A 15490-nucleotide genomic window follows, 5' to 3' on the forward strand; every position below is an offset into this window, starting at 1 on the left:
AGGAATATAAAATTGATAAAATGACAGTATAGAATGTCAGCAAAATGGACATATTGTCTTTGTATGAGGAATGCTTCCATATTTTTGTTTGATTTCTTTGTTGTTAAAGCTCTGAAGATCTGAAACCTTCATAGCATTCTACTGTACCTTTACCCGGCTACAATCTTTATGGGATTTATAGCTTAAACAAACAACACTGCAATCACACTGCAATTATGGAACTTTCACTTTTTCTTGATTAAGTCTGTCCATGATCTTTGATTATAGCCCTCATCATCCTCTTCCTCAAGTTCATATATTTTCTTGGGTTTTTCTGGTTTAAGTCTGTCCATTCTTGCTTTTCTTTCTTCGTCTGTCATGTTAGCAGGGTCAATTGCTTGTTTTATTATTTTATAGGGTTTATCATATCTGATGAAGTAAGAAGATCCATCTGGCTGCACCAATCTTACTTTGTACATACGTGGATATACCTTTTTTCGTATCCGAGTGATTGCTGCACTGCAACTGCTAGTAAATAATAAAAAAGAAGTCAATATTATAATACTGATCCCATAGTATTCCACACAGAGATAGCCAGTGAATAAAGGGCTCATTTATTGTTTGTCTTGTTATAAGTAGTTAGTGGTTTATACGCATGCCCTGCTTTTGTTTCTAAAACTTTCAAAAAATAAGATTTGAAAACCTATTTTGTTGAAAAACAAAAACATAGTGCGAGGAAAACAGCCCTTAATTACTTCTTATCATGACATCATGGAAGGTTGAATCATCTGACGGCCCGGGGGGGAGGGGGGTACTCCCATACATTACCTATACGGGTATGTGCCGCCCAACAGGGTTGTGATTTTGAAGCTCCTCATTTAGAAAGGGGTATCCATTTCAGAGGCGTTTTCTAGATCGGGGTATAATATTTCGAACGCACGAAAGCTCGAGTACTCCGGATGATTATGAAGAAGCATTTATTTGATGTATAAATCGAACAAATAAAGAAATATCTTTTTAAAAAAACACAGCTATTTCAATTTACAAACTTTCTAGAACGGAGTATAAAAAATTAGCCCATTCCTAGAACAGGGTACCAGTTTTAGGGCAAATTCTAGAACGGAGTATAAAAAATTGGCCCATCTCTAGAACCGGGTACCAATTTTAGTGGAATTTTTTTTAGAATGGGGTGCCAATTTGGAGTCCTGGGCAGCACATACCCACCCAAAAAATACCCAAGTCCCCCCTTCACCCCCGGGTCTAAGGGCTTCGCCTTGGTGTAAGAAACTGATCTTGTGAACTTTAACCTTTTACTGTTTTCCTAGGGGCTATTGTGTTGAATTCCCTGTTTTCTTCGTTTTACCTCATTCGTGAAATTTACAGGTTACAAGCCAAAATGATTTGTTTTACTCAATATGTCATCAAATTGCTCTTCTGAAATGTCACTGATATATAAACTAACATAAAAAGCTAAAGGTTTCACCTCCTTATTTAAATAGCCCAGATATTGATGTCTGCTTTTGTTAGTATTCAGCTTAAACTATATTAAAACAAAATATTGGTGATCTCATCGTGTGGGCACTGTCCATGAGCTATGATGAAAGAGAGCAAGTATTAAAGCACCAACCTGGACGCTCTGTTTTGAAAAAGAAGCGGTCTTACAGATCTCTCCATGAGCAAATTCCTAAGTAACGTGCCAAATTTTACACTGCAATATAAGAAAAAAATTGTGAATAAAAACATTTCAATCTATAAAGGACAAACTATTATCTCACAACAAACACTACCTTGTGGTCGAGGCAGCCATCTTGAACACTGTTTATCCCGCTGACTTGTACAGGATAGTGGACTCAAGTTTTGGCTCAAGCAACTACCGCTGACTACTTCTTACATCTCGACCGTAACAGCTCGTGACTATCGTGTGACTGCTTTTTGGACATTACATTGCAAAATTTCAAACAGCTGTTTGTTGTCTTTTTAAAAGTATTGATCAATGAAAATTTTGAAACTCACTGAATCGTCCTTAAAGGTGTTCCTTGCATCACCATCGACATCATGGCGAGATGGCTTCTGTTGACATCTGTGGTCCTAGTAGCGCGGCTTTTTTGTCGAATTGCAGGTAAACAAACATATTTTTACCCAACAGTTTTTAATCTTTTGTGTTCGCAATAAGGTATAAAATTGTCTTATGACTCTGTGACATGTATTACGCATTCTACAGCCTACGCTCAATGACTCACTTAAGATAGCTTGTTTACTAACTTATGCTTATAATGCTGGTTTACAAATGCCACCAAATCGTAGTCAACAGTTACTGGCAATGTGTAAACTACTTTTTTGAGATTCAAGCAAAACTAACTACGGCAGAATGACTGGACAACCTACAATTTGACTAGCAATAAATGACTGTTTAACTGTGAGAGGAGACAGATTACATCACGAGTCTTCATAGCTTAAAACATCACGGTTTAACTGACAGACAACTAATAATGTCGCAACTTAACTGACCAATCAGGTCAATGACCAGAGTTTAATAGGTTGTCAAAACATCAGTCACTCTCAACAACAGTCCTGTTGAGGACTACATTCACCTGGAAGATCATATTCAACCTACTTAAAAAAGTATACTGTCTATTATAATACAAAACCTTTACGATTTACTATTAAACTCATCAACAATAGATGAGCTTGGGGAAGGTGCCTGTAAAGATGGCAGAACCCCAAACACAAGAGCCCAGCATGTAGGGGAACCATGACAACCCTGTGAGCGACAACCACCAGGCACGGTCGCACTGAAAAACAGTGGAACAATGATACTTACCTTTTACTTACCACAGAGAGGAAGGGAGAGCAAGAGTTAAATCACCTAGCATAATCAAAACAGGCAAAGCTCACCTGGGAATGAGTTGACCTCAACAGCAGACCTGTAAAACCACACAACTTCCTGCAGACCCCTGAGCACTCCACATGTCTGTGACAGGGGAGGTTGCTGACCAGCATTTTTTCGCATTTAATGTAGCGTAAATTACATTTAACCACATTCTTTTTAAAATAACCTTGACAATATAGCAGACTAAAATGAACAGTTTCATTCTGCATCTTTCTTTTAAGGATTATTTTTTGGGTCGGTCACATACATCCTATGATCAGGTCCTCCTTTTTTGCTTTGCAAAGTTATGTACGTACTAAGTACTGTTTAGGTTACAATAAATAAGGTATTGCACACCATAGTTTTTACCGACAAATTGCCAACACTTTACCGACATGCTGCCAATAATTGTTGGCTGACAGTCAGCCAATAGTTGGTGATAAATTTCATGGTTGAGTCAGTTAGTGACTGTTGGCCAACAATTATTGGTCATGCAAGGTGTCACTTAATAGGACTCCTGCTAGGATAGGGAAGGTATCAGTGTGTATTCCTCCTGTGATAGTACTTTGGCTTGCTGATAAAGGAGGATCTTACCATCTTCCTGTCATGCATTGTGGTCAAACTATATTATCAGCGGCTGAATCCCAGTACATGACTCATTTCAAAGTATCACCACGGAGGAAACACAAGGGCACAAGAGAGAAACACAAAATAATCCAGTATACTCCACGTAAATTGTATCAGTTGTACGATAGATGCCTTTTTCAGGTCTAAGATTTTGTTTACCATTTAAATTCTTCATTGAAATTGTTTGACTGCATGTAAATAAAATCTGATAAACCTGGGCCTTGTTATGGGGGTCCGCAATGAAATAAATATTCAAGAATACGTCTCAAACGCTGGCTACGTAATTTTTAGTAAAATATGCAATCAATCAATCAATCAACAACTTTATTTAAGTGTCTAATCTTCTAGCTTGCCGTCAGGTATCAAAGAATCTGGCTGTAAGTAACTTGGTACGCGATATATAATTACCCGGATGATTAACATGACCAGTAGATATATTACTGAGCTGGCATAAATACTGACATGTACGTGTCTTTTGCAGCTTCAAACGCTGTAGACCTCCAACACTACTGCTGTGAAACAGTAACTGCAGTTACAGTAATCTAATGTCTGAATTTATGAAAAGTAAATGCTGTTTCATTGGAAACTTGTTGAAAATATTACCAAATGCACTCCACATGCAACGGGAGCTTGACTCTCATCATAATAGATAGTGCTAAAAATACTCCATGTTTAAGATGAAAATTTTCTGGGAAAATGTGGAGACCAGAGGAGTCCATTGGGTTCTTTAGAATGTTTAAACTATATAAAAAATGGAGTATTTCTGTCTCAATTGTCAATCGACTTCTCATTTGGTTACTGAAATGAATAATTAAAAAACACCATGCATACAACAGATAAGGAGTGATGCATAATGAGAGAAAGGTCACACGTTTAAATCTGAGAGAAATCCTTCTGTCCTCCTAAGGATAGCCTGCACTTCAGCTGGCTGATGCACTCGTCTAAACCATTAATATAGTCCCTCTGCGAATTATTGCACAAAAGCTTGTTCTAATATCATGCAGAGTCGCAAGAACATATGTGAGACTTCTGATAGAATAGATAGATACTTTACCTCCATAACTCATCCTTAAAGCAGCGAAAATGTTTTCCCAAACTTTAAGTTAAATTCATGTTTTCATCACACAGACTGGAAACAATCACACCGAAAAAGGTGCAAAGTGTGCTTGGAAGATAGTAATATCCTCCTTTGTTGCTGATAGTCCCTCCTAGAATATAATATTGTATATTGTTCAATTTATGGTGATTTGTTTTTTTTTTGTGGTTAAAGCCATGTATTTTTTGAAGTTCAGATGCCTGTCTGTGAAGTTTTGTTGCTTAATATTTTGCATTGCAGCAGTTTTTGTTGATTGTTTTTTGTTTATTTGTTTCAGCTGAGGATATTAAACTCCATTTAGTGTCTAAAGAAAGCAGAGTCCAGATTGGCAAGTCTGCATATTTTGAACTAACTATAAGGTGTAGTGTTTTTACAGTTAATAATAATAATAATGATAATTTTGAATTTGTGCTGTATAAATTCCATAGAATGTTCAAATGTGCTTCACAGTAAAATCACACAGTGGGAAACTGGATACAACAACTGATACTACTACAAAAAAATAATAAAAATAATAATAATAATAAAACTTTTTATACCAATACTGCCTACTTATACTAATGCTACTATGATATTGAGCTCCAGGTTATGATAAAAATGCTTAAAGAGAAAGGTGCGTTTTTAACTTTGATTTAAAAATGTCTAAAGACTTGGAGTCTCTGACTTCAAATGGCAGTGTATTCCAGAGTTTTGGTGTTGCACAAGTAAACAACCTGTCACCAAGTGTCGCTTTAGGTTTGAAGCCAGTTTACTCAAGCAAGAGGGTGTCACTAGTACGTCTCAATACTGTATTGTTAGCTTGGATTGATTTGCTGGGCCATTAGCTTCATTCAGTAAAAGCTTCTTATGTACGCTGTAAGTCAAATTTGTGGACACCAGGGTTCTCAATAGAAGCTGGCAGCTGGCTACTGATCGCCACCTTCTTGGAATTTGTAGCTGCCTAACTTTGCATTCTATTTGCTGCTTTTCTCCTTTTTGTTTGTGCTTAAGTCTTCCAGCTATTCCTATTATCTTATTTTGGGTTTTTGTTGTCTTATAATGTACAAAATAATAGAAACAATCAAGACCAAACCAGTAAACTTGCTTGTGCTTCTGTATTTGACAACTGCCATGTTTTCAACCTCGTAAATGTCGTAGTTAATTTAATTTTTATCTCAGGTAATTTTTGGTTTTCTTTTGTTTTTGGCTTTTGTAATTAATGTATGCTTATAACTAAAGAAGTTGAAGCAAAGGAAAAATAAAAATTACCTGAGGAAAAAAAATTAACTACAGCATAAACATCTCAGTATGTGACAATCATTTTGGCCTAGCCCTTCACGGTTGGTGGTTTTGTTCCAAAGCATTGTTGGTATTATCCCTCTGCAGTTCACTCTGGTAGCGATCAGCTGTTACGTTGTCCGCTTGTAGGCATCCATGCTTCAGGAATCTCAATTCCTCTGTCCCTGTTGATGTTGTTAGGGTGAAGTCTTACGTGAATAGCCTCTTTAACTCTATGAGAGTACCCGTAAGGGTCTTGGTCAATGAACTTATCTTTGTCCGAGAGCAGGTAATCCTCGGTCTTATTGGCATGTTCTGAAGTGGCCGAAGTTTGAGTTCATGAAAGCTCTATATCCCTATCATACTCCTTAGTCTGTTCATGAATGCACCTTCCCATTTTGCCAATGTACACTTTGCTGAATTCACAAGAACGAATCTTATACACTACACCATCTTGTTTTCATAAATTAACAGAATCCTTAGGTTGTACTAAGTGTAATCTTCTTGGAAAGTTTGTTCCTCTGATAAAAGTTTCTAAACAAGGTGACAGAATGTGGTGTGTAAAGAATTCTGTGGTAGTTGAAGTTGATGCCCAAAATGGCCTCAAAATTGCATTTTTAAAAGTGCTTCTATATTAAAAAAAATTCTTCAAGAACATGCCTGAGACCCCCCCCTCCCCCCCTGAATTTTTGGGCCTTTCCATTTTTTACAGCCCCCTATGTAAGGCAGGGCAGATGCCTACTTCAATTTCTTTTGAGAACCCTTTATCAATATTGAATACTGTACAGCCCCCAAAATGATCCCCAAATCGACCCCAGAATGATACCGACCCTGAAATGATCCCCATTTCTTTTCACGCTGTCGCCAAATTGATCCCCTATTAATTTTAGGAATGGAATGATATCCTAGAACTATGGATCGAGCAAAATGCACAACGTTAATTAAATTTTCACCAATAATCTTCCCTTGCCCGCATTCTTTAATGACATTAATTTGGGATTACAATTTGAACTGGATTAAACGAAAATATTGTTTAGTATATTTTTAGTAAAACCATGAACCGCAACTGATAACAACAATAAACATAACATTTTCTATTATTAATAATATTATTTTATTACTGAGGTGATTATAGCCCGGGTTATGTCAAAACTGCATGGCTTGGATAATGAATTTTAAAAATGGTGTGTTAACACTTTTTAAAATTTTAAAATGATGTTAAGGTAAAAAAAAGTAGACATAAAGGCAAATAAATTAATAACAAAGTGCTAAGAAATCACATAAACCATGGTGAAATGTTAAATGTGACTCAAGAATGTAAACACTGCAACAGACTTGCAATAATTTCATGGCTGAATACCATTTCATTCCAATAATTAATTGGGGGGGTCGACGTGAAGAGAAATGGGGATCGTTTCGGGGTCATTTCAGGGGCTACCTTTTTGATACCAAGTCACCAGATGGATTGTATAATAATGGTACTAACTTGAGTGTTATATTTCTTGTGCAGTGGCAAGACGTCATCCAATACTTCTGTAGATGTTTTTATCAAAAACAACAAGCCTTCAGTAGTTGATGTTACAAAACAGGTAAAAAACTTTGTTTGCTGTTGAAAGTCTCTTGTTTAGTTTTATAGTCAGGTACTGGTGTAATTTTACTTTTGTCTGTCTTACTATTTGAATTATTGCAATTTTATTGCAAAACTAAATTTAATCAATTAAAAAAAATCTAATGAGATAACTAATAAGAAGCGATTTTGATAGACATTTAGATAAAAAATACTGCACTAAAATGTTCTCATATTAAAAAAAGTTTAAAAAGTTAAAAAACAATGTTTTGACATTCAACTAACATCATTATCAAGTCAAAAAATAAGGGTCTGTTGCAGAGTATTAATACTAAGTAAACAAAGCTTCATTACAAAACCTAATATAAAGTGTCAGGAATGTTAGTTCAAAGGAATAGTCTTGCACGAATTGGATCTGCCTGGGTGTTCAAGCTTGGCGTCATCTCTTTTATAAACAGCATTTCATGAATTTGGCATTCAAACTTTGTTTGACACTTTTGCACTTTGGTCCTCTATGGGGTTATCTAATTGCCCATGAGCTTCTGCAAGGTGTTTCCTGATAGCCAAGTTCTTATGTTCAACAATGCATTGGTAGAGATGTCGGGCTGTTTACCCAACATTATCTGCATAAGTGTATAGATCCCATGAGAAAGTATAAACAATGCATTGTTGTTTTATGATTGGCAGCTTTATTTCTTTTGGCTTGAGATCTTGTTCCAATTTCTTGCTGACAAAAATGGTCCAATGATAGTGCCATCTTATGACAGAGATCTTTCATAAAACAGGGCTTTCACAGAACAGATACCCTACATGTATAATGCTGACAAGAACAGACTTTTGACTTGCACTTTTACAAATTTTTGTAAGCTCAGTGAACACACAAGATGTCATGATGGTGTGGGGTGATGACTGTTCCACTGTTTTGTCATCATTTACATATGCTTAAAATATAATGTTTTGCTTCTTTTTCAGATTCAGTTGCATCTAAATCAAAAGAAATCAGTCAAAATCCAAGGGCAAAAAATTGGAAAAGCAAAAATTACCTGTTATATACAAAGAAATGAATCCAAGGATCACACTTATATCAGGTATTTGAATAACTACATGTGTTCTAACAATATTTTTTAGTATCAGTTAAAGTTTACAATACTAATGTATAATGTCACATATGCTAGAGATTTTCTCTTTTTCTTGTCATAATGTAAAGCGCATTAGGGACAGAAGTGCACTTAATAAGCACCTATATCATTATTATTATTATTATTATTATTATTATTATTATTATTATTATTATTATTATTATTAATAATATTTCCCTCACAATTTGCAGATTTCCAGGAGGTTTATCAAAATATTAATCAATGCTGTTATTTTAGTTTCCAGATCAATGTTGTGCGTAACCGGCCATTAAGTATAATCAATGCTGTGATTGGCTGGATCTATTTTGTTGCATGGTCTGTTTCATTTTACCCTCAGGTAGGAAGTTGGAATTTGCTTGATACTTAGATATGGCTAAAGAAAATCAAAGCAGTTTTTTTTTTTGTTAGTGAAGCCAGCTTTTTATTCAACTGCTTGTTCAAAATTCCCTGTGTCTTTGTCTTCCAGAGCAATTTGAGCCAGTAGTAAGCGCTCTTTCAGCCTGTGAAATTAGCTGGCAGCAAGCTCTTTCTTACATCCCTACATGGGAGTTTTATTGGCATATTGTTTCCATGCCATTATCATAACACCATTTAGTTTCTGAGGAATTGATTGTCATGTTACTTTTTTTTCTAGGTTTATCTTAACTGGAGAAGACAGAGGTAATAATTTTATTTTTACATGTAGATAATCATTTTTGTAACAAAACAGAGAGCCAGTACAAATGTATATGACTTCTCATAAAAATCCCAATTAGTCAACTATTTGTTGAGATTATTATGGAAAAGGGTTTTCATGCATGGTAGATCTTTGCCAAATGTGGATAATGTAAATTGGAGAAATAACTTGAACTTCAATCGTTAGCAGCTCTCACATTTTGCTTGCTAAGTGCTATTCCTTACTTTTCTTAATTAAATGATCTAATCAGTATAACAAGATGATTCATATTCTATGTCAGGCCAGTGCAGAGCTTAAAGATTTTCTTGCTCAGCAAGAAAATCTATTTGGGTGATGACCAGATGACTTTTTAAGCAATAGTAAAGAGTGGCAGAGTAGAATTATTTGAACTTGGGAGAACAAATCATCAAAAATATGTCTAGCAAAAAATAATTATCATCCCCAAGTCTAATGAAAATAACTTGTGTATGTTTTCTTTTTCAGTGTAATTGGCCTCAACTTTGATTTTCTTGCTTACAACATCACAGGATTTATAGCTTATGGTTTATTTAATATTGGAATGTTCTGGATACCTTCAATACAGGTATACTATTTCATTTAAAATTATTTTTTAAGATAATTCCTGTTAATTATAGGAATTTCCACATATACCAGACACCGTCATATGAAACGAAAAACAAAAAAAAACAAAAACAAAAAAACGAACAAAAAAACCTACAACAATTCTAAAACTGTAAGGACTGCTGAGTTGATTGTTATAGTCATGCACCTTTAATTTTAAGGTTCCTTTTTATACAGCTGCTTTGAAAATTAATACATATACATATTAATACATATTTTGCATTAAAATTATGTTCATGTAATAAATGTTCGATTGTTTTCTCCAAGGTACTGATGACATTACTGCTTTTCTTTGTAGCATGAATATTTTGCCAAACACCCAGATGCAGTTGTAAACCCAGTCCAAGACAATGATGTATTTTTTACTATCCATGCTATTCTCCTTACATTTATTACTATTCTTCAGTGTTTATTTTATGAGGTAAATTTCAGTTCATTATTGATCATTGAAGTTGAACTGTTTTGCTTGTAATTAAGAAAAGATTAGGCCATTACATTATGTACAAGCTATAAATAAGGAAGATGGCGTAAAATAACGAAAACAACAAAAAATTAGAAAATGTGTTATCTCTGCTCCTCCTCTAAAGTATCAAGGAAAGCTTTTACTTAAAATGTCTCTATTCCTTTTTGTTTCATCGTCAATGTCATTATTACTGTCATTATTATCATGGTCATTGTTACTTTACTGAGCACAAACTTGATGGTGAATATTTTTTTCCATTTCTTATAGCGTGGAGATCAAAAAGTATCACTTGTTTCTAAAGTAATATTGTCTTGCACATGGATGTTTGCAGCAGTGGCGTTAATTGTGACATTATGTCACACAATCACATGGTTGACATATCTGTATTACTTCTCATACATCAAAATTGGTGTCACACTCATCAAGTACATACCACAGGTTGGTTCAACCACATGCAGTTTGTGTCAATGTTAATATCATAAATTGTCATACCCAAAAGTAAAGGAAAGTAAAATTGAAGCAAGGATGAAATTTTGGCCACAGTATAAATAATAGATCACCTTTATTCCTCAGGTTCCTTATAAAATTTTGTAACATTTGTTGCCATGAAATCTACCTTGTGTCCCTGTTTCAAGCTCGACATGTGTCTTGATGCAAGTTAGAGGCCTTTTGATCACAGATCTTTATGTACAGCATGATGAATAGCCCTCATACAAATAAAATGAACTGGTAAATACCTGTTATCACTGAATTGTCAAGAGTTTATCTTATCCACATGTACTGTTTTTATTTCTGAAAAGGCATACATGAACTACCGGCGTAAAAGTACAGTTGGATGGAGTATTGGTAACATTCTTCTTGATTTCACTGGAGGATCTTTGAGTATTTTACAAATGTTTCTTTTGGCGTATAATAATGGTGAGTAGTAACCAAGATTCCATGTAATTTAAAGTCGTGAAGTCCCTAAGCAAAGATTGTGATACCTGCACCCTCCCCCAGAGTTCGACTGCAGAAGCTCAGGGTAGTTGTCATCAGGAGTGCTGATTACTCACAGAAAATATTTTTTTAAGTGCATTTTAGATCAAATATTGTTATTGTATTATTTTGTTTCTTAACACTTTTCTTTGATGATTGAGAGACATTTAAAGGTATGTTATTACCATCCCCATTTTGGCCTAGGTGTGTTCCATGGTCTGTGACATTACATGCACTGAATTGCTTTGAACCACAACCACTGAATTAGCAACCCCCAGATGTGATTTTTTATTGTACTGTATCAGAGGCAGTCTATGATTCTCAATTTACTCTGCAACCTACTTAAGCTTGAGGTATCTGCACCGGCAAATTTTCAACATTTTATTTTGCCCTCAAAATCTTTCTACAGTAAGTTCAGATGATGTAATATGCATATCTAGTTTTCTTTGTCGAATATTCCTTCGCATTTTAGGGGAAATCTACTCAAAAATTGACCTATTTACCAGAAGTTAGAGAAAAATTTCTGCATTTCTGTTACTAAGAAAAAAGACTGTAGGAGACAGTGGGAGCGCAATTTGACGCCTCTTTTCAGCATCAAGTTCTGTTGATGTGCTCAGCAAATTAAAATTTATTCACTGCTTGGATTCATTGACAAACTACAGCCACTGTATGTCTAACTTGATTTTTCTTGCTTCTGTTTAAGCTGTGATGACTAATATTACTTGGTTCTTGTCAAAATTTATTATGTTCTTGAAATATACTCCATTTTCCAGGACATTATTGTAAAAAATATATATTTCATCAGCGTGTCTTCTCACTTGATATATTCTGACAGTTTTGCAGGGAGAGTAAACTGCTTTCTTGGCCCTAATCCTCTGGTCTGTTTTTCTGCTGATCAATCTCTTTACAGAAGCAATTATTCTTTCGATTTTCAATAAAACTCTTCTTCATTGCCTCATTGCATTAAAGCAGATTAAAGCTGACACTGAGTAATGCATCTTCCAGAAGTGCGTCACACCTAGCAACTGATCACGTATCAAAATCCAAGGGGGCTATAGAGAGGTTATTTGGCATTTGTTTAGGCTTGATGGTTCAAAATTGCAGGCAAGAAGGTCTCTAATAGTAGTATCACAGAAAAACAGTTGATTTTGAGAAGAAAATAAGTTTCTTTACTATGGAAAAGTGTTAATTACCGCGTGACCGATTTACCTTGACTTATGGAAACCACTTTTATGGAGGAATGGATCATTATTTCTTCATGAAATTTGGCAAATACACAAACAGCATGTTCATGAGGAGAATTGTGTTCAACCAAAGGTTAGGGTTAGAGTACAGCTGAGTTATTGACGTCAAAATTTTATTAATTCTGTCTTTTTTCCTTATTTGTGTTACATTTCTTTTGTTAACAATAACTCTAAGGATTCTGAAATTTTGATTTTCTTTTTCTGCGCCACTCTGGGGGGTAATTAAATTAAAACCTTTTGGGTGAAATAGCATACTTTATTTTGATATATTTTAGTTCCTCAAGGACTGAGAAATACTGTCAATGTAGTGATATATAGACATCATCAATAATATAACTATTAAAGTGATACAAATATGTGCACAATTTGCTGGGGCAGATACCTTAAGTTTTTCCTGTGGTGTTTTTAGTCTGTAGGCATTTCCTATTATTGTATTTTTCTAGTAGCTTGTGAATTTATAGAAGTTGCATAAATATAGAGGACAAATATTTACACTTTTATATTTAAGTAAGATAAGAAAAAATGCAGATGAAGTTGTTTGTTTTGTTGTTGTTCTCCTTTTAATTTAAATAAATATTCTGAAAAGCTTTGTTTCCCATGCTGCTTTTCCTTCTTTGGAGGGTAGGGTGTGGCTACAAGAAGGCTACAAAATGGAATATAAATACCCTATCCCATGACAATACCTATTCCGCTTATTGGAGTACCCTTTAAGATCTCTCTGCACCTTTGTTCTTGGATATCAGTTATTCATGAAGACCCACTGCAGGGAGTCTTCATGCAGCCATCAACTCTTCATTTAAGGTCTTTACCTTTTTTATTTGCAGATGACTGGAGTTCTATCTTTGGAGACTTTACAAAGTTTGGTTTGGGTGCAATTTCAATCCTATTTGATTTTCTCTTTATGGTTCAGCACTACTGCTTATATCCATTAAAAGGAAATGATCGTTATGAAGTTATTGCTGGAAGTGATCAGGTGTCAAGGGAGGCAAATGAAAAATCATTGAAGTCCTTATATAGCAGTCTTGCATAACATTGCAATTAAGTTACAAGATATTGGCCAATAACAAGTGTCAGGGAGTAAATTATTGTACAGCATATTAGAAATTGTTAGTATACAGATAAGAATAGAAAAACATTCTTGTCTTGTTTAAAATAGAAACTTCAGGGGCACCCAATGTCAATTTTTGGAAAACATCTGTTCGGAAGACGATTATGAGATCTAGAATTTTAGGAACATTTGTTGTAAAACTTCTTGCTGCCTGCTTCTCCTAAGATTTTCAAACATCTAAAAAATGTTATAATTGCCCATTTTTACGGATTTTCACCCTAAAAAAGGTCACCTAGAATTTTTGGGAGCCTTTTTTCTGGCTGAAATTTTTTGAAAAGTTATGTTTTGATCCCTCTAATTTTCGTATCACTAGACTTTCATCTAGGAAATGGGAACAGATGAAAAATCTTTAGGGGATAATAATATGCCTACATCTACCGTTTAAATACTAAAATATGTTCTACAATGGTATGTTTAACTATATTCTCGTTGGGTGCCCCTGAAACTTGGTCATACAGATAATTATTTTTCAAGAAACAGCAATTTCAAGCCAAAAAAGATAAGAATAAAAATAAATATCACTATTGTTACATGCTGAGTACCTGGTCCTAAAGGAAAGCAGAACCAATTAATAATAGTATTGTTTTATGCTGGGCGAGACGTTTGCATTGCCTTTCCAATCCTGGCATAGCCGCACCCACAAACGAGCCTCTGGGAGGTCCAGGGGCATGCTTCCCTGGGATAATTTTTAAAATATGTTCCTCTAAGAAGCCATTTCGTATGCAAAGTTGAGGCAATCCAGTCCATTACTGCACCCAAAATTATCGCAGGCTCATGCTCAGATGCTGTAGGGGAAAAATGGTTGAGAAACCACAGGAAAACAGCAAAAAATCCTGCTAAAAGGAGTGGTTAAACAGAGAAAACATTATCTTTCTTTGGCTAGGAAGAGTTTCAAAGACCGGGAGAATGTTAAGCAAAAATGGAAGGCTGGGAATATTTGCTGAAAATGGGAGGTTTCTGGCCAAAACGGGAGGGTTGGAATCTCTGCCTTGTTTATACAGCCAGAGAGAAGAAAAGAGATCAGAGACACAAGGAAACAAAATGAAAGTTTCCATGACATTTAAGTCATCTTTTCTCAATGCATTGGGTATTGATCAGTTTCATCTCTGGAAACTACAGTTGTGTAATTACTTTATCATAAATAATTGTACTATATCTTATATGAAAGTGGTAAATTCAGTGAAAGCTCCCATATGTGAGTGATCATCCAAAGTGCCAATATCTGGTGATTTCTTTACAAGAGGTTCCAACTGCAGTTTTTTGACAGTAAAAACTGATTTTCAGGGTATTTTGGATGCTGTTGGTCACACACAAGAGGTAATTACAAATGGAGGATTGACTGTATTTTTATATCAAAGTTTAGGAATAGTTTATTTTTAAACTCAGATTTTCATTGAGTTAATTGCATTTTATTTAACTGTTTTTAAAAGTTTATAGTGATGAATCGTGGCAAATTTTGCATTTTGCTTTCTTGAAGGGGAGATACCTAGGTAATTTTATGACTGAGAATAATATTTCAGAAAAAAAAAAGTCATTACTTTTATGCATAAAAACCAGCTTTATCAAATCTGGGAAGTTATGTTAATATTGCATACAGCTTTAAGTGAAAATGTTCAGCAGGAACCCACAGAGGATAATGAAAATGTATGTAAAAATGTGTGATAAGGATGCCAGATACCTAAAACGAGTGTCCCTTTTCCTGAAACACAGTTATCTTTTATCAGTGACATGTTTCCAGTATTTACAGGATTTTGCATAAAAGGCATGATAATATATTAATAAAATTTTAATAACATTAAAATATTGTGTATTGACTGGTATTAGTGCTGCCAGGTTGCACTTTTTCCTTGCTATTAATAGCGTGTGTGG

The 15490-nt window shown here is 34.8% G+C and overlaps 1 protein-coding gene across 1 annotated transcript; it reads left to right on the top strand.

Annotated features, from left to right (window-relative positions):
• Positions 1-1865: 1865 nt before the first annotated feature.
• LOC140921379 (cystinosin-like) lies at positions 1866-15131 on the top strand. Its single transcript, XM_073371381.1, has 11 exons — positions 1866-2098; positions 4849-4930; positions 7339-7417; positions 8368-8483; positions 8772-8871; positions 9169-9194; positions 9694-9793; positions 10130-10252; positions 10562-10732; positions 11095-11212; positions 13338-15131. Exons 1-11 carry the CDS (start codon positions 2035-2037, stop codon positions 13541-13543), a joined length of 1185 nt encoding a protein of 394 aa, XP_073227482.1. The 5' UTR covers positions 1866-2034; the 3' UTR covers positions 13544-15131.
• Positions 15132-15490: the final 359 nt, after the last annotated feature.

Source organism: Porites lutea, chromosome 12 (genome assembly GCF_958299795.1).
Source record: "Porites lutea chromosome 12, jaPorLute2.1, whole genome shotgun sequence".
Lineage (NCBI taxonomy): Eukaryota > Metazoa > Cnidaria > Anthozoa > Scleractinia > Poritidae > Porites > Porites lutea.

Bases quoted from the DNA above. Each gene is read 5' to 3' on its own strand.
- LOC140921379 (XM_073371381.1), top strand. From the start codon at position 2,035: ATGGCGAGATGGCTTCTGTTGACATCTGTGGTCCTAGTAGCGCGGCTT. The intron at 2,099-4,848 runs GTAAACAAACAT...TATTTGTTTCAG, and splicing joins GCTTTTTTGTCGAATTGCAG to CTGAGGATATTAAACTCCAT. The intron at 4,931-7,338 runs GTGTAGTGTTTT...TTTCTTGTGCAG, and splicing joins TATTTTGAACTAACTATAAG to TGGCAAGACGTCATCCAATA.